Source organism: Rhincodon typus, chromosome 33 (genome assembly GCF_021869965.1).
Source record: "Rhincodon typus isolate 14 chromosome 33, sRhiTyp1.1, whole genome shotgun sequence".
NCBI lineage: Eukaryota > Metazoa > Chordata > Chondrichthyes > Orectolobiformes > Rhincodontidae > Rhincodon > Rhincodon typus.
Window position 1 is genome coordinate 13,663,407 of NC_063364.1, and position 23,189 is coordinate 13,686,595.

General features: G+C 40.9%; 1 protein-coding gene across 2 annotated transcripts in view; it reads left to right on the forward strand.

The window, feature by feature from the left end:
- Positions 1-23,189, forward strand: part of LOC109926673 (protein unc-13 homolog C-like) — a 537,669-nt gene that overhangs the window by 19,099 nt on the left and 495,381 nt on the right. For both annotated transcript variants that reach the window (XM_048616076.1, XM_048616075.1), the window contains exon 2: positions 16,194-16,223. Coding sequence is in view for 1 of the 2 variants with exons in the window: in XM_048616075.1 (XP_048472032.1) it covers positions 16,194-16,223 (30 nt within the window). In the remaining variant the exon portion in view is untranslated. The remainder of the gene's footprint in view (positions 1-16,193; positions 16,224-23,189) is intronic.

Sequence of the window (23,189 nt, forward strand, 5' to 3'; positions counted from 1 at the left end):
TCTTTCTTTCTTTCTCTCTCTCTTTCTTTCTTTCTCTCTCTCTTTCTTTCTTTCTCTCTCTCTTTCTCTTTCTTTCTTTCTTTATTTCTTTTCTCTCTGTCTCTCTCTCTCTCTCTCTCTTGGTTTTAAGGCCTTCAGCATGCTGGCAGGACAGGTATAGGTGCAGTCCGCCAGGGAAAAGTGGTTTGCTTCATTGGCAAGTTTAGATCTAGATTTAGATTTTGTCACATGTATTCAAGTACAGAAGTGCAGTGAAAAGTGTAGAATGTCACCCACACACAGTGCCATCTTAAGTACAAAGGTACCTAAGTGCAAAAAAAACTTAGGCAGAAAGTAGTAAAAGAAACAAATTTTAATAAGTAAAGTATTACCTTCATAGAATAAGAAATAAGGTAATAGTTAACATTAAAGTCATTTTTAATATAAACTAGAAAATTAAAGGAATAAAGTTTATGCACTCTTCCAGACATTGCCCCTCGAACATGTGTTTACTGTGGCTGCAATGAGTGTAGTCTGAATGGGAACATCTCTGTAAACTTCCTTCAGTGGTACCTCCCAAACTTATGTCCTCCCTCAGATCGCAGGGTAAGGGCAGATGGTGCATAAGATGACCCATCATCTTCAAACCCCAGCCTCTATATCACACCATCCACCAGCCACAATCGCAATGGTTTGAGAAAGCAAGTTGCTATTGCCTTCTCACGGCCAATTAGGGGTGGGCAATAAATGCTGGCTGAGGCAGAGAAGTCCACATCCCCGATTGAATTTTAAAAAAAATCACTATTCCTGTATTGCTGCTGAGTTAAAAACCATTTTCATGCGTGTCATACTTTACTACATGGACTGTACTCGTTCAAGAAGAAGGCATGACTTCACTTTTTCTGTGGACAAGGGATTGATATACCCTTTAAGCAGTGTGGCTGTGCAGCAGTTGGGACTGTGCTGTGCAAGAAACAATTAGAGCACACCCAAATGATGTTGCCTTTAAGATGCATGCATGCAGGGCTGAGAACTAATCTTTAAAAGGAGCACCTCATGTTACTAGTCAGCCAAGCACAACAATTAGATGTTGAAAGGCACCTTGCTAGGGATGGGACGACAAAGTTTTGTCAGCAACGCGCAGCATAAAAATGAATGAAAAGCTCCAGGAAAAGATGTGTAGACACATTTGAAATAAATTGCAAGCAAACATGAATAGTCTGGATCGGTACTGTATTTTCGTCTGATTCTCAGTTGTGATGGTGTACTCCAAAACCTAGTTGCAAGTGACAGTCTGTTTCATCACATTAAGAGTGTATAGGGATTGAGGTGGCTCTTTGCTTATTTATGCCAAGTCATGAGATGGTCTTGCAAATTCCTACAGCACGTGTGCTGATGTAATAGTTTCTTTGTGGTGCATACAGATGCACAATTGAAAGCATATTGTCCATGTGCATAATGGCCTGGTATGGCAACTGCTCTGCACAGGACCATAAGAAACTACAGAAGGTGGTGTGCACAGCCCAGACCATCACAGAAGCCAACCTTCCATCTATGGACTCCATTGACATGTCTCACTGCCATAGAAAGGCTGCCAGCATCATCAAAGACCCATCACACCCTGGTAATGACCTCCTACTATCTCTTCCATCAGGCAGAAGATACAGAAGCCTGAACACATGCACCAGTAAGTTCAGGAACAGCTTCTTCCCAGCCATTGTTGGATTGATGAACGGACCCTCTAGCCTCAAACAATGCTGATCTTGATAACGTGGATCTCGCATAGTGCACACCCTGTGCAATGTAACCTGTACAGCTCTGTCTAAGTCTTTTTGATCTGTATATCCTTGTTTACTATGATCTGCCTGTGCCACTGGTAAACAAAGCTTTTCACTGTACTTCAGTACGTGTAATAATAAATCAATCAATTGTATCGGTTTGCATTTTGACTGGAGTGACTGGAAGAGCTTGATGTCTTCCTGACAGGCAAAACAGGATTCTCCTCTGACGATGTAACACCTGCTCAGTAGATCATGGCATTTTAAGATCGATCTCCCCTTTTTTTTTTATTGGTGATGTTTTCGCACCATGAAGTCGAGTATAGTGTATTTGTTGTAATTGTAGCTGCTATTACAATTGGACAAGTCAGATCTCAGACTGAAATGTGTCTTCGTAGATTTAATGAGGTGGTCTTTCATTGAAACATAAATATGTAATTCTGCAGATTTGATTTTAACAATTAAACAGCATTTAATATACAAAAGAAACAAAGATAAACTGGAATATACCAAGCAATTTGCACAGAACTCAATTTTGGAAGTTTTTGAACATTCTATACCAATGCCATCTTTTTACAGAGCTCAAACACTAGAGGAAGTTGCTTTGTCTGTCACATCCACTGTTTTGTTCAATTCCAAGTCTTGACAGCTTGTGTGAATAACTATGGAAAAGGCTAGCAGTTGAGCTTACACTTTCTCAGCTTCATAAAACTCCTTCAGGCTTCTAATTAATAACTTTTGATTGGCAACTTTCAAACTAAAACACTTGCACTGAGGTAACCTACTACCTATTTGTTCTGAAGCAACTCCTTTCTCCAGGAGAAACTGTTCTTACATTTAACCTTTTTCAAAACTTGAGTGAACCGAAAACCAAAAGCTTTCCAATCTGAGTTTTTACCATAAGGAAAAGAATCCTGATTCTTTCTAAAACCAAAAGCAAGTCAATGCTTTTCAATGTTTGCTTTGGTTGATTGTAAGATGCTCTCAATGCAGAAAACTTTGTATCATCATTCTAAGAACACACACCCTCTCTCATACACTCAGATGAAAGCCCTCGTGCCACTCGTTCAAAATCCAAACTAAAATAAATGGGATTAATAAAGAAGTGTAAAACATTTAATTAAGGCTTCTCTAGTAGCACCTTCGAAAGGCTACCACCTAGAAGATCCAAGGCAGCAGGCACATTGGAATGCCACCAACTGCAAGTTCCCCTGCAAGTCTGTCACCATCCTGACCTGTGGCTATAATCACTGTCGCAGGACCTAAATCTTAGAATTCCCTTCCTAACACCACTGTGGGAGTTGTGGTGTCTGCCGTGAGGAGTCCCACTGTGGTGATGTCAGAGATCACAGGGAAAAGAGACCTTGCACAAACTTCAAGTGCTATATACATGATAGCATGTATATAGTTTACAAACATGCAATAAACTAGCTTCCATCAACATACAGCAGACTCAATGTATTCTCTACTAGCTAGACCCGAAGGGTGAATAGCCTCCATCTTACATCTTAACCCTTCCTTTAAGTGTAGCAACACCACAGTGGTTTAAGGATGCAGCTTGCAACCATATTTTAAGGACATGAAGGGCCAGCAACAAATGCTGGAGTGTGAGTAAAGCAGTACCTCATGAATAAATCTGAAATCTCGGGCCTGTTCTTTTAAAATATTAGCTGGAATTCTGGATACCGCAGCAGCAGAGTTAAACAGTTCGACCTGCAACAGGGCCTTTTCGGTATATTGCAATAATATCCGAATCCATTACCTTGATTGGCGTAAACAGTTAAACACGATTCACCTTGAATTTTGTTTTCAAGATTTGACACTTAAACTATAAATGAGGCAAATGTGAAACTTCATAACACAATTTATAGTTCAATTAGCATAACTTGAAATAAAGAATGAAGAATGAATGTGATTATTCTGCGCTTAGTTTACGCAAATTAAAAACAGTGTGCTTTCGCCTAAGAATTAAAAAAGAAGTAACTTGTATTTGCTTATCCAGCAAATGTTCATTTACTGTGAAACTAATTTAAAGCCAGCACTCTATCATCTCATGAAATTAAGTGAGTATCCTTATAGTTTGGACAATGACGTATACCCCAACTATTTCTGCCGACAGTTGAAAAACAGGAAAGTAGCCAGACAGATAATCCCTTACTTCAACTACATATTTCCAGTCATCTCTTCCCTCATTTGTTTGCCTTTCCTCAAATGCCGTTCATCCAGTCTAATCAAAATCCAAAATAACAATGAATTTGTTCAATGTCAATAAAAGTGGAGCTGGAAAAACACAGCATAGGTTAGATGGCATCCAAGGAGCAGGAAAGTCACCGTTTCGGGCTGAAACCCTTCGTTAGGTTTTCATAGCATCTACTGTGTGATTTACTGTGTGAGCCATAAAACTTTTTAAACCTCACTGTACTACCCACAATAGACTTGGTGGGGAGGGGTGGGTAAAAAAACTTAAAATGGAACAGCCTTCAAAGGATTCTCTAAACTTATCCTGGGTACAATTCTTTTTCATTTTTACTGGGACAGAGAGTCATACAGCATGGAAACAGACCCTTTGGTCCAACTAGACCATGTCAAACAGGTTTCCCAAACTACACTCATCCCATTTGCCTGCATTTGGCCCATATCCCTCTAAATCTTTCCTATTTATGTACGTATCCAGATGCCGTTCAAATGTTGTAACTGTACCTGCATCTACTGCTACCTTTGGCGGGTCACCCTCTGCTTGAAAAAGTTTCCCCTTAGGTCCCTTTCAAATCTTTCCCCTTAGGTCCCTTTCAAATCTTTCCCCTCTCACCTCAAACCTACGCCCTCTAGGGTTGTAGTTGGTTGGCTCGCCGAGCTGGTTCGTTATTCCGCAGACATTTCATTACCCTGCTCGGTAACGTCATCAGTGCAGCCTCCGATGAAGCGCTGTTGTGCTTTCCCGCCTGGTTTTTAAACTCTGGAGTCCGTTGAGCTGGATTACCTCCCCTCCGGTTCCCTTCACAGTGGAGTGTATATGGGGTCGAGTTCTATGACAATAGCGTGATTTCTAATGTCAGTGTCAGTTTTTGGAATTCAACCAACCTCAGCGAAGCACATGAAATATTGATGTGCATCTTAACAAGTTTCGGTTTCTAAACTGTAATGAATGGAAAGTAATAGAGTGGAGAAAATTCTGATCCAAATATCAAAGCAGCAGAGGAGCACTGGAAACTGGAGTTGGGTCACTTGGCTTCTCAAGCCTGGTCTACCATTCAACAGGATCCACCTCAACATCATTTTCCTGAACTACTTCCCTATGCGTTGATAACGTTAATATCTATTAATCCATCGATCTCTGACTTGATCATGCTCAATGACTGAGCCGCCTCAGATAGACAATTCCGAAGGTTCACCATATTCGGCGAAGGGATTTCTCCTGATCTCCATATGAAATGGCTCAACCGTTAGCAGCCGAACCTTTGATTGGTGAACAAAACTTTCACAATTTACATTTTTCCTGATTGGGGCTATTAGTTAAATATGGTAAAGCCTTAGGGAGTTCTTGCAGTGCATCTTATGGATAGCGCGCTTGTTTTCCAAGTATCAGGGAAAATGAACAATACTATTTGGTGGGTATGTATCATTGTCCAACCTAGAAGGACACCTGCTTAATTCCATGAGATGAAGGATTATTTGCTATATAATTAGTTCCACAGTAAATGAACATTGCTGGATAAACAAATACAAGGGGTGGCACGGTGGCTCAGTGGTTAGCACTGCTGCCTCAGCGCTAGGGACCCGGGTTTGATTCCACCCTCGGATGACTGTCTGTGTGGAGTTTGCACGTTCCCCGTGTGTCTGGTGGGTTTCCTCTGGGTGCTCCGGTTTCCTCCCAGAGTCAGAAGCTTTTTTAAGCCAAAGCAGATTATTTTAAATTTAAGTGAACTAAATGCAGAATACCCTTGTCCGGTCTTTGCAATGGAGGAAATGAGGCATTCTTACACACTTCTGAAATGGGTGGGAGTTGAACCCAGGCCTCCTGACACAGAGGTAGGGGCACTACCATTGCACCACAGGAGCCCTTTAGGAAGCTGTTAGACTCATTCTTCTCAGTGGTGGTTGGTATCTGACCCTGTGTGGCGCAAATGTCACTTACCACATAGCAACCCAAGCTTGAACGTTGCATTCTTCAGTATTGGGGGAGTTACAAATGAAATGGAATGCTGCACAATCATTGCTGAGCATTTCACTTCTGACCTTACAATAGACAGAAGGCCATTGAGGAAGTAGTTGAAGATGCATGGACCCCATTTACTCCAGATGTATGTAATAATATCTCTGAACCGGTTCATTCGAAAATATATATTACCCTGAGGAACACGTGTCGTGATGACCTGAGGCTGAGGTGATGGTCTTTTAACAATCACCACTGTCTTCCTTTGTGCTAGGTATGATTCCTACCAATGGAAATGTTTCCCTTGGATTTCCATTGACTTGGATTTTACTAGGAGTGTTTGATTCTGTGCTTGGGCAAATGCCTTCTTGTCAAGAGCAGTCACTGTCACCTCAGTTCTGGAATTCATATTCTGCTTTTTGTGTCCAAAATATATCTGAGCAGTTTTCTTTGAGTAGAAGAATGCTTGTGTTGTAACTGTATTGGAACCGTTTGTTGAGAGACCGGGTGACTGCTGGACCCAGGCTGATACTGGTGTCATTGTCTTGTCTGTATCCAGCTTACAGAGCTGTTTCTTGACCTTATATGGAGTGAATTGAATTGGCTGAAAATTGGCTGCCAGCAACCACAATCATATTCCCTTGTGCTAGCTATTGTTGTAGCCAGTGAATGTTTTTGTCTGATTCCCACTGAGCTCAGTTTTATCAGGATTTCTTAGTGTCACACTCTGACAAATGCTGTCTTTTTGACAAGGCCAGTCCTTCTCATTTACTTTTGGAATTTTCTCTTTTATCTGTGTTTGAAACAGTGCTATAATGCGATCTAGACAATAAGTGGAACCCAAACTGAGCAGTGATGAGCATGTTATTTATGAGTAATATGTGCTCAGCAGTGTTGTCAGCAAGACCTTCCATCTCTTTGATGATTGACAGTGCACTGATCAGATTGTATTTCGCTGATTGGATTTGTTCTTCCTGCAGTTAAGCGAATACTAAAACTCTCACCAGTTTTCATTCCCCATTCCTTCCATATCCTTGGATTCATCTCCTTCAGTCCTGGTTCTGTGTCAACTTTATCCTATCTGATATAACTCTACAGAGACTAATATCAGATCACCAAGTCACCCTTTATTTACACATGAACACTCCTTGACTTTAGTTCTGCCTCATTCAGAGTCCGTTACCTGAGAGTCAGTTCCTCTGATACACTACTGTTTATATCTGTCATCCAGGGCTCCCTGATTGGGGCCGTTAATCTGGTCCAATCAGGGAACTCATTCTAGAAGTCCAGCTGGCTGATCTTCTCACAATCACTACACTATCCAACAGTCCTTTCTTCTCAACTTGGAAGCTTTCAAGTGACAGAAGTTCCGCATCTGTCGTTGTGGCCTGGGTAGCATCTACTTCCTTGGTAAAGACAGATGTAAAGTATCAATTTAACACCTCAGCCACGCCTCTTGCCTCCCTGTGTAAATCCCCTTAGCACAAACTGGACAATTTCCTACTTTGTTAGACCGATGCCAGCGTTGTATCTGAGTTGGAGCAGCTCGGCCTGAGACACAACTAATTTGAGGTCACAAGTCCTCTGTGTGAGGAGATAAGATTTAATTAGGGCCCTCACCTTTGTGATATCCAGTATACTGAGCTGTTTCTTGATATCGCATGGAGAGAATTGAAATAGCTGAAGACTTGATGTGGAGGTGCCGGTGTTGGATTGGGATAGACAAAATCCGAAGTTACGTGACACCAGGTTATAGTCCAACAGGTTTATTTGAAATCACAGGCATTTGGAGCACTGCTCCTCCTTCAGTTGAAACCACTTCACCTGATGAAGGAGCAGCGCTCCAGAAGCTTATTGTTCCAAATAAACCTGTTGGACTATAACCTGGTTTGTGAATTCTGACTTTGGCTGAAGACTGATATCTTTGATTGTGGGAAATGTGAGGAGGTTGTGATTGTCCATCCACTCAGTGTATCTAACTTGCTAATGTTTCAGCTGCACATTGGCAGTACTGTGTGCCATCTACAAGATGTACTGCAGTAAATCATCAAACCTCCTTTAATGACACTTACTTTCCAAACACTTAGCAGCTAGCAGGACAAGGGCAGCAGATGCATGGGAATGTTATCTGCAAACTCCCTTCCAAACCACAAACTATCCTGACTAGAAACGCTGTCACTATTCCTTCACAGTTGCTGGGTCAACACCTTGAAACTGTCTTCTTAATAGAATTGTGGGTGTACCTAACCCAGTGACTGAAGCATTGCAAGAAGGCAGATCACCAGCACCTTCTCCAGGGTAATTGTGGAAGGGCAGTAGATACTGGCCTAGCCAGCAGCGTTCATATCCCATCAGTGAATGGTTTGAAAAAATGTAATACGTTGCAAACGATTGCATATATCAGTCTTTTAATTTAAATACTCACCATTATGAAGAAATGTCGCAGAACAAACTTTATTTTCACTCCTGCTTTCTGTTAAATGAAGCCAGTACTAAATCCTTCATTTACATATGAGCACATCAGTGAGTTGAGAGTTGGCCGCATTGCCCCTCAAGCCTGCTCTGTCGTTCAGTAGAATCATGGCTGATCTGATTATCTTCACATTCCTGCTCACCCACGATAACCTTTCACCTCCTTGCTTATCTAGAATCAATCGATTTTTCCCTTTGAAAAAAAGTACAAGGACTCTGCTTCCTCTGCCTTTTGTGGAAGAATATTCCAAAATGTGTCCCTCTGAGAAGATATTTCTCCTCATCTCTGTCTTAAATGGCAAGTCCTTATTTTTAAACTGTGACCCTCAATTACAGGAACTCCCACAAGAAGAAACATGATTTCCAATGTCTCGACTGTTCTGGATCTCTTGTGTTCCAATGACATCACATCTTGTTCTTCTAAATTCCAGTGGATGCACACCTCCCTTGTCCAACCTTTCTTTATAAGAACATCTGCCCATTCCAGGTATTAATCTATTAAACTTTCTTTGTATTGCTTCCAATGCATATACATCCTTTCTTAAACAAAGAGACCAATACTGTGCACAGTATTCTAGATATGTTTTAAGATTTATGGAAGTAAATTACATAAGTGTTGATGGACGATGAGGAGTCAGTACGTGCTCTGAACAGCTAAGTGCATCTTAACTTAATTGAAGATGGATGCCATGCATAAATATGCCAATTACAGTGATTGAAAAAGCCTTTTTACAGAACATAAAGAAACAATAAAGCAGAGCAAAAAGAAAATGAATCGGCACTAACTGTATCTGATGCGGTTGATTTAATACTGTGAACTATTGAACATTTGTGCAGTACATTGTCTTAAGTATTCAATGATACAGAATGAGATTAATTCTTTCCACATTTTGAAACTGATTGTGTTTGACAGAAAAGGACAGAAATTCGTTGTGTCTGGAACAAATAGATGTCTCTTGGGTGAGAAAGAAAAATGTTTGATCTGAAGGAAGAGCTCCACTTATGCAAGAAACTGTTCAAAATTTGCTCAGCATTTTCTCATAAACTGATAAACCCATGTTATCAAAGTTTGAAATTTGGAAAGATTCCAATAATAAGCAGTTGTGTTTCATTGTTTCATGATATCTGCAGCCACTGATTGGTTTTCTGGCTGTCTCCTCTTCAGTCAAAACACTGGCCAATTTATTTGGGTTGGGGATGTTTGGATGGAAGATCTAATATTGGAAAGGTTCCTAGTTTGCCTTCACGAACAGCAGGATACTGCTTAGCTTTCCTGTGTTATGCTTTTTTTTTAACATGGAAGTGAAAAAACGTTTAGTCAAAACTGCCTGGCATGAGAGTGAGAAATTACAGCTTGGGCCCTCTGTCAACACTCTGTATTTCTGACTTGAATGTGTCTTTAGTTTCTCTAGGGAGGGTAAACTGCTACTGAACAACAACCTTATGTGTCCTTGTGTGTGTGCCATAAGTAACATAAATGGCTAAAGACCCTCCTTTAATTGTAGTGTGTTGTGATGGCGTTCAGATGAAGTCCCCATGCAATAAATACCATCTTATCAAACCATTAGATGCCTATTTTAATACATGCATTCATTGACAAGCAAGATTTTACATAACAGTGCCATATCTGGGATATCCATTGAATTTACCCACGAGCTGTACCCACTGATTCTCCTACCATCTATTCATCCATTCACTCTTATACTCACACAAAAAGCACCAAGACATTTGGGAACATTTAAACCATTTCTTTTGAGAATACAGCGGCTAGTGTGTTAAAATACTTTTTCTGCATGATTCGCTTCACTGATATCTTTGAGGTTCCCTGCACATACTGATTAGTGCAGGATCCTCAAGATTGGGCAGAAAAACAGGAGGCAGGTAAGTAGGCATTTTATTTTGTCTGGTCACCGCTAGAAAGTGTGGTTCTGATGTTGACCGGAAGGTTTGGACCATTCTGATGTGGAATCAAGAAAGCTATTAACTGTGATAACAAGGTATAGAGCTGGATGAACACAGCAGGCCAAGCAGCATCAGAGGAGCAGGAAGGCTGATGTTTCGGACCTAGACCCTCCTTCAGGGTTTTTTTTCTGCTGCTTGGCCTGCTGTGTTCATCCAGCTGTACACCTTGTTATCTCAGATTCTTCAGCATCTGCACTTCCTACTATCTCTGAAGCTATTAACTGTGCCAAGTCCACCTTCTGAAATCATCTACGTTTCTGATTCTGAATAGCACTTGATAAAATGAAGGATAATTTGCAATGCATCGATAATATCATTGTCCACTTGTATTAATTATGTGGTTTAATGATCTAATGATGTTTCAGAAAATGGTTCCATAACTGAAGTAATGAATCCACATTCTGAATTGGACTGATTACGACAAACCATGACAATAACCCAGACAGCTTTTAACATGGCACACAGTGGGGTCCTCAGAATACTGGTTTCCGAATGAGGAAATACAGCAAGTTTCTTTTGGAGGTGTTGTGGTTGCATATGAGCCTTTCTTTGGAAGTTGTTGGTCTAGCATTCTAATAACTGCAGCAACATCGCAGTAAATAATCAGGTGGATTGTTCTTGTGAAAAATGGATTTTGATTGCAGGAAATGTCTAATCGCCGTAAATAACAACAGGATTCCCTAATTGTGTAGGAATTGTATATCAGAAGGCCTGGTTTACGGATGCGTTTCGCTGGGGGAACTTTGCTTTGAAATTGTTGTGTGCTGTTTGCTCTGCGAGTGTTTTGATTCAGGAAGTTCATTTTTTAAATAAATGATCTTATAAAATGACCACAATCTGATAAAGTTTAAAATTGCCAATGCTGAATTACAAAATTACTCTTCACCATAGTAACAGATTACCTTACCATTGTACCAATTAAAATTTACTTCCTCTCCATATAATAATATTTCGGAGAACCAGTTCATCAAGGAGCTGATTTGGATACATTTGTTTAACCTTTCTGCCTTTCACAGTTGCACATTGCAAGTACCTACCTCCTTACTCAACACCCATAGCTGCGACTGTCTGTTTATACCTCCTTTGATCCAGCTACTATGAAGAGACCCATTTGCTCCTTTGAAGACCATTAAGAAAGAAAATGCCCGCACAGAAACTTAGCACCTTCCAAACCCACAACCACTTCCATGTAAACGGTCAAGGGCAGCAGATGCATGGGAACACCACCCTGTGCAAGTTCCCTTCCAAGTACTCACCATCCTGACTTGGAAATATATTGCCATTCCTTCACTGTCACTGGGTCAATATCCTGGAATTTGCTTCCTAACGGCATCATAGATCAACCCGTAGACTGCAGCAGTTCAAGAAGGCAGCTCACCATCAGATTCTTAAAGGTAACTAGGATGGGGCAATCAGTGTTGTCCCAGACAGTAATGTCCACATCCATGAATGAATAAAACAAATCGGACATATCCAAAATGATGTATTCCAGTCCTCCAGGTCCCACCATGTCTAGCAGTCAAGGGAGACCTGATAGGTACCAGAGGATGCTGTGCCCCTTTGCCAGGGCCACCTGACCACAGACATAGCAGTGAAGGAGAGGCAGTCTACCCCTTTGACTGCCCATGTCTATGACCTGGTCATTGACAACTTGTCCACACCTGGAAACAATCCCTGCAGGAGGCTCTTCAATCTGCTCACTCCTGTTGGTATTTGTGGCTAAAGATCAGCTGTGTGAGACAGCAGTGCGATGGAAATTGAGAAACACAGTAGAGAAGTAGGGTGCGACCTCTCCTATTTTAAGTAGATGTGAGCCAAAGGGCTCCTCAGGATCACTGAAATGACAGCATAGTTGCCAACGAATTGACCACAAGTGAAACCCCAGTTAAAGTCTATCACCAGTTAATACACAGTTTAACAATGTGGACCAGAGTGGTTGGTTTATTTCTTTCAGACCTACAGTTCTGCGTTCAACTGTTTTTTGCTGCCCCACCAGCGTGACCTGCAAGCCCTGAACAAATAATAAAAACCTCAGGTAGACGGCTAGGTAGACATTGTAAGAACATTTAAAAAAAAGGAGCAGGAATTGGGCTATTTGGCCCTTCAAGGTAGATCCACCATTCAACAAGATATTGGCAGATCTTTCCCCTCAGTTCCCATTTCTCAAACTTGCCCCACGTCCATCCTTAGTGTTCAAAATATAATCGACTTCTATCTAGAACAAACACAATGGCTGGAATTGTTTTTACACTGGAGAAGAGAATGAAAGATTCATAGCCCTTTGAAAAAAATGTCTCCCCACTTGGTCCTGAATAGTTAACCCCTTATTCTGAAACAGTGACCCTGGATTCTAGGTTCCTCTCTCGGGGGTATTTCTTTCTGTCAGTAACTAGGAATGTGGAAACCTTGGCCCTGCTCCTCCATTAGATAAGATTGTGACTTATCTGATGTTAGCCGCAACTCTTGTTGTTCTTTCTGCCCCCGTTAACCCTCAACTCCTTTGTTTATCAACAATCCATCAAATTCAACCAGCCTCTACTGCTTTCCAGGGAAGTGAATTCCATGGAATAATTACCCTCTGCGAATAAAAAACAAAAGACCTCACAACCGTTTTCAAAGGGCTAGCTCTTGGTTTTTAAACAGTGTCCCCTCATTTTAGTCTTCCTAGAAGATCAAACATCGTCCCATTGTCCGCCCTATCAAGTTTCCTCAGGATTTTCTTTGTTGCAGTAAGATCACCTGTCCTCCTTCGAAACTCCAATGGGTATGGGGCTATCCTGTGCAACCTGCTTCATTAGATAAACCCTTCATCTTGGGAAAGAGTTGAGTGAACTTTTTCTGAACTACTCCCACTGCAAAAAGAGAGATGAAAACTGTACACAGTATGGCAGGTGTAGTCTCACCAAGGCGCTGCACAGCTGCTGTGAAATTTCCTGTGTTTGTATTCCATTCCCCTCGCAATGAATGCTGACATTCCATTCACTTTCCTAATCGCCTAGTGTAACTGCACACCAACTTTCTATCCCAAGACACCCAGATCCTTTTGTACTACTGTGTTCTGCAGTCTCTTTCTACTTAAATAGCATACTGCTTTTCTGCCCTTCCTGCCAAAATAGATTTACATTTGCCCATATTCTACTCCATCTGCCTTTTTTTTTCACGTCGCTAAATCTATCATATTCCTCTTGCAGACTCTCTACCTCCTCTTGATAGTTTACTTTATAGGCTCTCGGTGCCATTGACAAATTAAGCTATTGTGCATTCTGTCCCTTCATCCAGATCATTGCGATAGATTGTAAGTTGTTGAGGTCTCACTATTGGTCCCTGTAGCACTCTGCTGGATGCAGCTTGACAACCTGAAAAAGACCCAAATATTCCTGTTCTCTGGTTCCTGATAGCTAACCGATCCTGTTATCTATGCTAATGTGTTTCTCCTTTCTGTCAAGCTCCTTCAAAACTTCAGATGTTTGACTTAAGTTTAGATGAATGAGTGATCAAGGGAATATAGGTCTCACTTACATAATCTCTTTTTACAGGACAATCTACTCATGCTTAATTGTGAGTCATCCAGATGTACTGTAAATTAGTCACAACTGTACCTATTTTTATTTGTTAAATACAGTTTGTCTGTATTGTGACTAGGTGTAAACTGTCCATGGACTTTAGGATCACAAGAAATAAGATCGGGAATAGGCCATTCGCCCCTCAAGCCTGCTTCGTTATTCAAAAAGATTACGACTGATCTGATACATCCACTTTCCTGCCCATTCCTCGTAACCTTTGAGTTCCCTTACTGATCAAGAACCTATGTCAGCTGTAAATATGCACCAAGACTTTGTCCCCACAGCTCACTGTGGCAAGAAATTCCAAAGATACTCAACTCTCTGAGAAAAGAATTTGCTCCTCATTTCAGTCTTAAGTTGGTGCCCCTTAATTCTGGGACTATGCCCTCTGGTCCTAGACTCTCCCATGAGGGGAAACATCTCAGCATTTACCCTGTCAAGCCCCTTAAGAATCCTGTATGTATCAATGAGATCACCTCTCATTCTTCTAAATTCAAATAAGTAGAGTCCCAACCTGTTTAGCCTTCGTTTATAAGACCATCCCTCCATTACCAGGATCATTCTATTAACTTTAAATAAGGGGACCGAAACTGCTCACAGTAATCCAGATGTGGTGTCACCTTGTATGTTGCAGTAAGAATTCCCTACTCTTTTATTCTCCAAACCTGTTGAAATAAGGGCCAACATTCCATTGACCTTCCTGATTATCTGTTGCAGCTGTGTGTTAGCTTTCTGTGTTTCGTGCACAAGTCCCTCCAAGACCCTTTGTGTTGTAGCTTTCTGCAGTTTTTCTCCACTTAAATAAAATTCTGTTTTTTTGTTCTCCCTTCCTAAATGAAGAACTTCACATTTTCCCTCAATATACTCTATTTGCCAGCTTTTTGTCCACTTACTTAACCTATCAATATCTGTCTTTCTGTAAACTGTTTGTATCTCTCTCACAACATGCCTTTCCATCTATTTTTGAATTGTCACTTCCTTCTTCCAAGTCATTGATATATTGTCAATCAACGTTTGTACAAAACGTAGGTAGAACATTGTCTGTTGTGTCTCCAGTTTGTTTCCTTGATGGTGATGTCTTTTAAACTTCTAATTCATGCCATTTGATTCATAATTGCTGATGTAAATTTGCATATCCTCATTATCCATTATTCAGAATTCATCCTAAGTTATTTTAATGCTCTGACTTGAGTATCTCCTCAATGATTGTATATGAAATCCTAAAGCAGTTTTGTACATGGTGTCCCAAGTTAAGGAAGGTTAATTGCATTTAATGTGAATGGCCCAGACCTTCTGACTAGAAGGACATTGCCAAAGCAATGCATCCTGCAAGTGGTATCATGTGATACCTTGGACGTTCCAGCACACCAATCGCCTGAGAGTTGCCCAGGAAGGTTAAGCTTCCAGAGGACAATCACCCAACATCTAGAACCCTTCAAAAATGTCAATAATTCTGGGCTCGATGAGGAGAATCCTGACCCACTTGCCTGAAGACCCACTTGCCTGAAGAATTATTCAGGAAAGGTTAGGTGGATTAAGACCTGCTGTAACTCATGGATAGCAATAAAACTAATCACCCTCCTACTCACTCCAACGACCAGCACCACCAGTTCAACCCGAACCAATTGCCTCTTCTGACTTGACACCACCCACCCAGTCTCCTCACCCACTTACCTACCACCTATCCCTTCAACCGCTCACTTGGCACCCTTCCCCCTCATTCACCCACCGACTTGCGTGCCTAGCCTCTCGCTCACTTAACTTCGCTCCGTAGCTTGTGGAAGTGTCTTTGGGACCCATAGATCCAAGAATACAGCAGCTCCTGCTGTAAAAAGGGGGAATGGCTTAACCTTCAATACAGGTCCTGCATTGCATTTACAGAGCCCCAGATCAGGAGCAATCATTGTCTCTCGAGAGGTCCAGTTCGCGGGGAAGGTTGAGGGGGGAGAAAAAGAAATGAGGTGATAATTTGGCTGTGATTGTCAAGCCCCTAAAAGATTCACCCTAAAAATTCCTGTGATGTTTAGCATTGTGCAAACCTTCCTCTTTTGAGTATATTTCCTATTGAACAATTAGAACGATTTTATTTCTTTCAACAATTGATTTTGAAAGTGTTTTTTTTTATTCCATCAATCTACTGTTGAAGCCTGGATTTCAATGAGCAAATGGAACATGCCAGGCCAACTTGTTATATTAGTGATTCAGGATGAACGTACAATGATGAATCGACATGTATAATATTCGTATATTTAAACTATACTAACATCTATTTTTATATTTGCCTAGTTAAAAGAGGAAGACTACATGGACCATCAGGTAAGACATTTACTTTTCCCATGTTGCGTGGTATATATTGTTTGATATTTAAATACAGTGTATTTCCTAATCTGTGGGTTCATTATATTTTCACTAATATATCTGAGCAAAGTGGCAGCAAATGGGTTGAATTTTGACTTGTTTTAGAAATGAAAGGCTAGTCTGACTCTGGAACAGTTCCAGCAGTTCAAATGTCAACTTAGTTTCCTGACCCCAGCCTTATTCTAACCCATCCATTTCCAGCATTAACAGAAAGGTGGCCAACCCACTTCATGGCGTTAGGGCTTGCTGCTTTAAATATGATAATAAGCCCATATGCCTCACTGAAATGTAATTGCTGCCAGCCACATCTCCCTTGGAGGGAGGTAAATGCAATTCTGGCTACCTCCTAGATCCATGTGCCTGATTGAGACCCCTCTATCTACAATCAGGGCTACTCCAGAATGATCTTTCCCCTGAGGCCTTCAACTCTATACCAATACCATATTGTCAACACAGAGGCACAAATTTTCTGCACCGCAGGTAGCTCCCATAATCTCCTGCCTTCCCAACCTATGCAAGGACTTATCCCATGGTCGTCAGTGATCGGCTACCCATCTAAATGAAGGCCCAAGCCAGATGGGCTGGCCTCCAGGAGTGGAGCTGAGCTGCAATATGGAAGACACGCCTGTGAGACTAAAATAATTAACAAATTCCAGCTGTACAGTTGATAAAACCTCCGCCTAATATCTCGGGCACACATCTAGAGACTGGTCTGCAAGAAGGAAAATTGATGAGAATGAGGCAAGTATTTTATTTTGTAATTAGCAAAACATCGACATAATCAGGTGTTGCAATTCACTGTGATTTTCTATCTCCAACTCTGTGCCAAATGCTTTATGATTTGAGGTTTGTCAGAAGCAAGACAAATAAACTACTTTCTTTGTGTTCTGTGTTACTTCTAAACAACCTGCTTTGCCTTTAATTCACTTGACCTCATTTCTTGGCCTCATTTTGACAACTGTCCATAATGACATGGTAATTGAGAAGTTTATAATTTAACTGGCATTAGTAAATATTAACAAGAAAATATTCCTCTGTTGAGCAAACTCTCATGAGCTGTACTGATAGCTTTTTGGACCATTTTACTTGCGTACGCAAAACACACATTCCCATCAGCCAACAAAAGGTTTTACTTTAGGTATTACATGAAAGATAACAGATACAGGCAACAGGGTTATAATACACAAGGTTTTGATGTCTGCATAAACTATGAGACTTAAGCTTCAATGTTTTTTACAATGCTTGTAATCTGTGAATATCTTGTTACAACCAGGTGACAGTGGGTGAAGCACTTCTCTCTTTTTTTGAAACCCTTCAGCTGGCTGCAGCAAAGATTTTTCAGTCTATTTAGCAACGGATATATCTCATGTCCGTTAAAGCATAGTCACTTGATCAGAATTAAGGAGCCAGTTTGCAAGGTTTTCTTCAGTGACAGAAGAAAAAGTCTTTTACCTACTTATCCGACGAAGAGAAAATAAAACACAACATCAAATATATATAAACACAAAGTACAAATTTTAAAAATGGGAGGGGTCTAGTATAATAACAAGATGTAGCTCAAGAAGTTTTTAGAATCCTTGAGTTGTTGTAGTTGGGCCTGAGACCATGGATGTTTAGTTGAAATCTTGTATCTCAGTAGTAGCGAACGTTGCAAATCCATGAGTTCTGATTGAATAGATTTTTTTTTCCAATTTGCTTTATCACCATTGACTTTTGAGATGCTAAGAGGTGACACAGTGAGAAAGAGGCAGTCCATCCTTTTTCTTATTAATCCATTTTCTTTTATCTCTTCCTGCTTGTTTGCCAAGCAGCTGTTGAAATATGGTTCATTTGTGTATTTGTGTGCTTGACTTCGTTGTCTCCCCAAGCTGTACAGTTGCAAGCAATCTTTTACGTCCGATATGTCCAACATTTCGTAGAGGTGTAAATCAAAAGGAGATGTGACTTTCTTGTTACTTGACTCCATTGAGTAGTGTCAATGGTTTCAATTAAAATGGTAATTTTAGTTCAGACAATTTCATTTGTTCCACATTTGAGGCAAGTTCAGGAAACCAGTCTGTGGCCAGCAGATTGCTGTAACCATTTTAGGCCCACATTTCCTTAAGAAGCGTTTTGGTCCATGAAGGTCCCGTGCGTTAAAAGTAGATGATGGAAGTTTATAATTGATAGTCCACATCATGCCACTATAGTTGGCAACATTTGAAATGTATGACTTGTGTAGAAATCAGCTTATTGAACAGTTTCAAGAATGGAGTACATTTGCAACCTTGGGATTGCCTATTTTCAAACACAAGAGGTAGCTAACACATCTATAGGGCCTCACTTAACTCTTACTTTTAATTCCTCATCTTGAGAATTTGATGCCCTCTTTGTTTTGTATTCACGTGATTGAGCTGAGACTTTCTTAGCTTTGAATAGCCCCTTCAGGGTTCTAACCAAATAGTTCTGGTACAAACTAAAACTAAAACTTTTTTTAGTGCTTTGAAATATTTCTTAATGGCTTGAAACTATGTCCTTTCTTCAGGAGAAACTGTTCTATACATCTAACTTTCTCCAGACATCTGAGAACTTAAACTAAAAGATTTTCCGAGCTGTGAATGTTTCCCTAAGCACAACAAAACAATTCCATAGAGATAGTAAGAACTGCTGATGCTGGAGTCAGGGATAACACAGCGTGGAGCTGGAGGAACACAGCAGGCCAGGCAGCATCAGAGGAGCAGGAAAGCTGACGTTTTGGGTTGGGACCCTTCTTCAGAAATTCCATGGAAGCAAGTTGTTAGAATTTTATGCATGAGCGCACAAAGTATTCAAGAGAGGATCTAGAATCTTGACCTTGATCTCAAGGGCATTAGAATTCAAAAATGGGGAAGAGATACTAAGCTGTGCTTCTTGTAGAAGAATCTAGAACATGAAGAGATCAATAAATATAAGAGCTAGGTCACTGAGGAATGAAATCCAGAAATCTTTTTTTTTTTTGCAGAAAGGGTAGTAGAGTTCTGAAATCCTTTCTCCCGAAAGGCAGATGAAGATATTTCAGTTCAAACTTACAAGAATGAGATTGATAAATTTGTATTATGTGAACATATCAAGGATTTGGATCAATGGCAGGTAGATGGAGTGAAGCTGTAGATCATCCAGGGTCTAATTGAACATCAGAACAGACGTGAGGTGCTGAACGGCCAATATTATTCCTATACTTCTTCACTAGCCACTACTGGAGACTAAACCAGACTGTTTGCTGGGTTAATTTTATAACAAAATTAACTCTGAGCCTCCATCTCACATCATCTCCGTCACAAATCCTGTTTACTTCCATCTTTGCAACATTGCCTATCACCAGTCACATCTCAGTCTACCTGCTGCTGAAATTCTCATCTGTGTCTTTGCAACGCCAACTAAGTTAATCTCACCCCGAGGCTGGTCTGCACCTTTCCTAAACTCTACCCCTTCACACTTCCTTTGTCCATGCCCTACTGCTCAACAGGTCATTGTCGCCAACTTTGCTAGAAAATTAGATCTGTAGTAACTGATTTTGCAAGTGCAACAAGAATCTGATATTTTTTCTAATTTTGGGACTATATCTAATGGCTTTGCTCCTGCCAATCCTTAATTTTTGTGAGCCACTACAAATTCAATTTATCCCTATCTCCCATCCATTCATTTTAATGGAGTGAATATAACTGGCTGAGTGACTGTGATTGCCTGTGTGGTGTTTCCTGTGAGCAACGTGCCTTGCTTGACACCATCCAGGGCAATGCTGTCCACTTGACTGGCACCACATCCACGAACTTACAATCCCTCCACCACCAACACTCAGTAGCAGCAGTGTTTACTATCTACAAGATACACTGCAAAAATTCACCAATGATCCTTAGACAGCACTTTCCAAACCCATGACCACTTCAATCAAGAAGGACAAGGGCATGTGAAACATGTAACACCACCACCTGCAAGTTCCTGCCTAAGCCACGCAGCATCCTGTCTTGGAAATATATCGCTGTTCCTTCATTGTCATTGGGACAAAATCCTGGAATTCCATCCCTAACAGCATTGTGGGTCAAACTACAGCATGTGTACTGCAGTGGGTCCGTCAGTAACACAAGTGTTCAGCATTTCAACGTACTTCAACTTCTCAACATTTAAATATTTAGAAACATTATTAACCTACTTTTTTTATTTTGATTCTGACAAGACCTGATTTAAAACTGTTAAATAAAGACTTTCTTTTTATATTCTTTGCTGATAAAACTTATACGCTTAGTTTGTTTTGCAATGAAGTCTCTAAAGCTGGAATATGAATGCGCATTGATTTGAAAAAGCTCAATATTTAGCTGGTGGCATTTTGCCAAGCGCAGATGTGAATCTATATTATTCAAAATATGACTAATTCTATTTGAAATATGTGCTTTTGCCTTTGGGGAGCAAATTAAATTATGCATTCAACTTTTAATGGTCTGAGATATAGAAGTGCAAGAACTCCAAAAATATCTTTTCAAATGGACTTGCCTGAAATCTGTAATAAATATATCATATTGAAGCTGATTTGTACCTATACGGTTTACCTATTAACATACTGTGTAGGTCAGCAAAAACTTAAAAATACACATTTATGATTAATAAACATTTAGAGTGTGAAGTATAAATTGGTTGCATTAGTTAGTGATGGCAATCTCAGTGATATCTAAAACTGCTCCAGATTAAACATGCTGTATAGGAATGAAACCATATATTCTATATTAGCCATTTTATTGTAATTACAAGAAAGAGAAACTAACACATTGCAAAATATATGTGTGATTTAAGTATTTCTTGTGATCATTGTTATACCATGAACAACCTCCTGTGAATTTTAACTACGAAAAGCATTAGAAATTGGTGGGAGCACCAGATTTCTTCGTAACCAGCCTATCCACTACATTATTTAAGGAAATCTGGATGATTCAAGTGGCAACAAATGTGTGCTTTGTTGCTTTTTTTAATGGGTAAGCGATTTGAACCATTCAGTTGGATCATTGATGTACATAAAAACATGGAAAATAGGAACAGGAGTAGGCTGTTCAGCTGTGTTTGAGCCTCAACCGTCATTCAGTATGATCAGGACTGATCATCTGACTCTACCTTGATCCTGCTTTCTCCCCATGCCCTTTGACCCCTTACCCCTAAGAACTATATCTAACCCCTCCTTGAAAACATTCAATGTTTTGGCCTCAATGGCTCTCTGTATCGGAGAATTCCACAGGCTCACCGCTCTCTGAGTGGGGAAATTTCTCCTCATCTGAATCTTAAGTGGCCGTCTCTATCCTTAGACTGTGACCCCTGGTCCTTAACTCCCCCAGCACTGGGGCCATCTTTCCTGCACCTACCCTGTCTAGCTCAGTTAGAATTTTATAGGTCTCCATGAGATCAAACCCTCATTCTTCATTTGTGTACTTTCATGTTTGAATTTCTCTTTTTTTTTAAATTCACTTGTGGGACATGGGTGTCGCTGTCTGGCCAGCATTTATTGCCTGTCCCTAACTGCCCTTGAGAAAATGGTATGAGCTGCTTTCTTGAACCACTGCAGTACACTTGCTACAGTTTGACCCACAATGCTGTTAGGGATGGAATTCCAGGATTTTGTCCCAATGACAATGAAGGAACAGTGATGTATTTCCAAGACAGGATGCTGCGTGGCTTAGGCAGGAACTTGCAGGTGGTGGTGTTACATGTTTCACATGCCCCTTGTCCTTCTTGATTGAAGTGGTCATGGGTTTGGAAAGTGCTGTCTAAGGATCATTGGTGAATTTTTGCAGTGCATCTTGTAGATAGTAGACACTGCTGCTACTGAGTGTTGGTGGTGGAGGGAATGTAAGTTCATGGATGTTTTGCCAGTCAAGTGGACGGCTTTGTCCTGGATGGTGTCAAGCCAGTTGAGTGTCGTCCATCCAGGCAAGTGGGGTTTATTCCATCATACTGGTGACTTGTGCCTTGTAGATGGTGGACAGGCTTTGGGAATCAGGAGGTGAGTTACTTGCTGCAATATTTCTAGCCTCTGACCTACACTGTGTTTATATGGTGAGTCCAGTTGAGTTTTTGGCCAATGGTAATCCCCGGGATATCGATAGTAGGGAAATTCAGTGATGGTAACACCATTGAATGTCACGGAGTGGGTGGTTAGATTGGCTCTTACTGGAGATGGTCATTGCCTGGCATTTGTGTGGCATGAGTGTTATTTGCCATTCATCAGCCCAAGCCTGGATATTGTCCAAATCTTGTTGCATTTCAATACAGATTACTTCAGTATCTGAGGAGTCACGAATGGTGCTGAACATTGTGCAATCGTTGATGAACATCCCCACTTCTAAAGTTATGGTGGAGAGAAGGTCATTGATGAAGCAGCTGAAGGTGGTTGGGCCTAGGACACCACCCTGACTAACTCCTGCAGAGATGTTATGACGTTGGGATGACAGATCTCCAATAACCAACACCATCTTTCTATGCGCCGGGTATGACTCCAACCACCAGAGAGTTTGCCACCAATTCCCTTTAATTCCAGTTTTGCGAGGGCTCCTTGGTGTCACACTCGCTTGAATGCAGCCTTGATGTCAAGGGCTGTCACTCTCACCTCACCTCTGGAATTCAGCTGTTTTGCCCATGTTTGAACGAAGTCTGTAATGAGATCAGGAGCTGAGTGGCCCTGGCGGATCCCAAACAGGGCGTCACTGAGTAGGTTATTGCTGAGCAGGTGCTGCTTGATTGCACTGTTGATGACACCTTCCATCATTTTACCGATGATTTGAGAGTAGACTGATGGGGTGGTAATTGGCGAGTTGAATTTGTCCTGCTTTTTGTGTACAGAAAACACCCTGGCAATTTTCCATATTGTTGGGTAGATGCTTGCATTGTAACTGTACTGAGAGAGCTTGGCTAGGGGAGCAGTGAGTT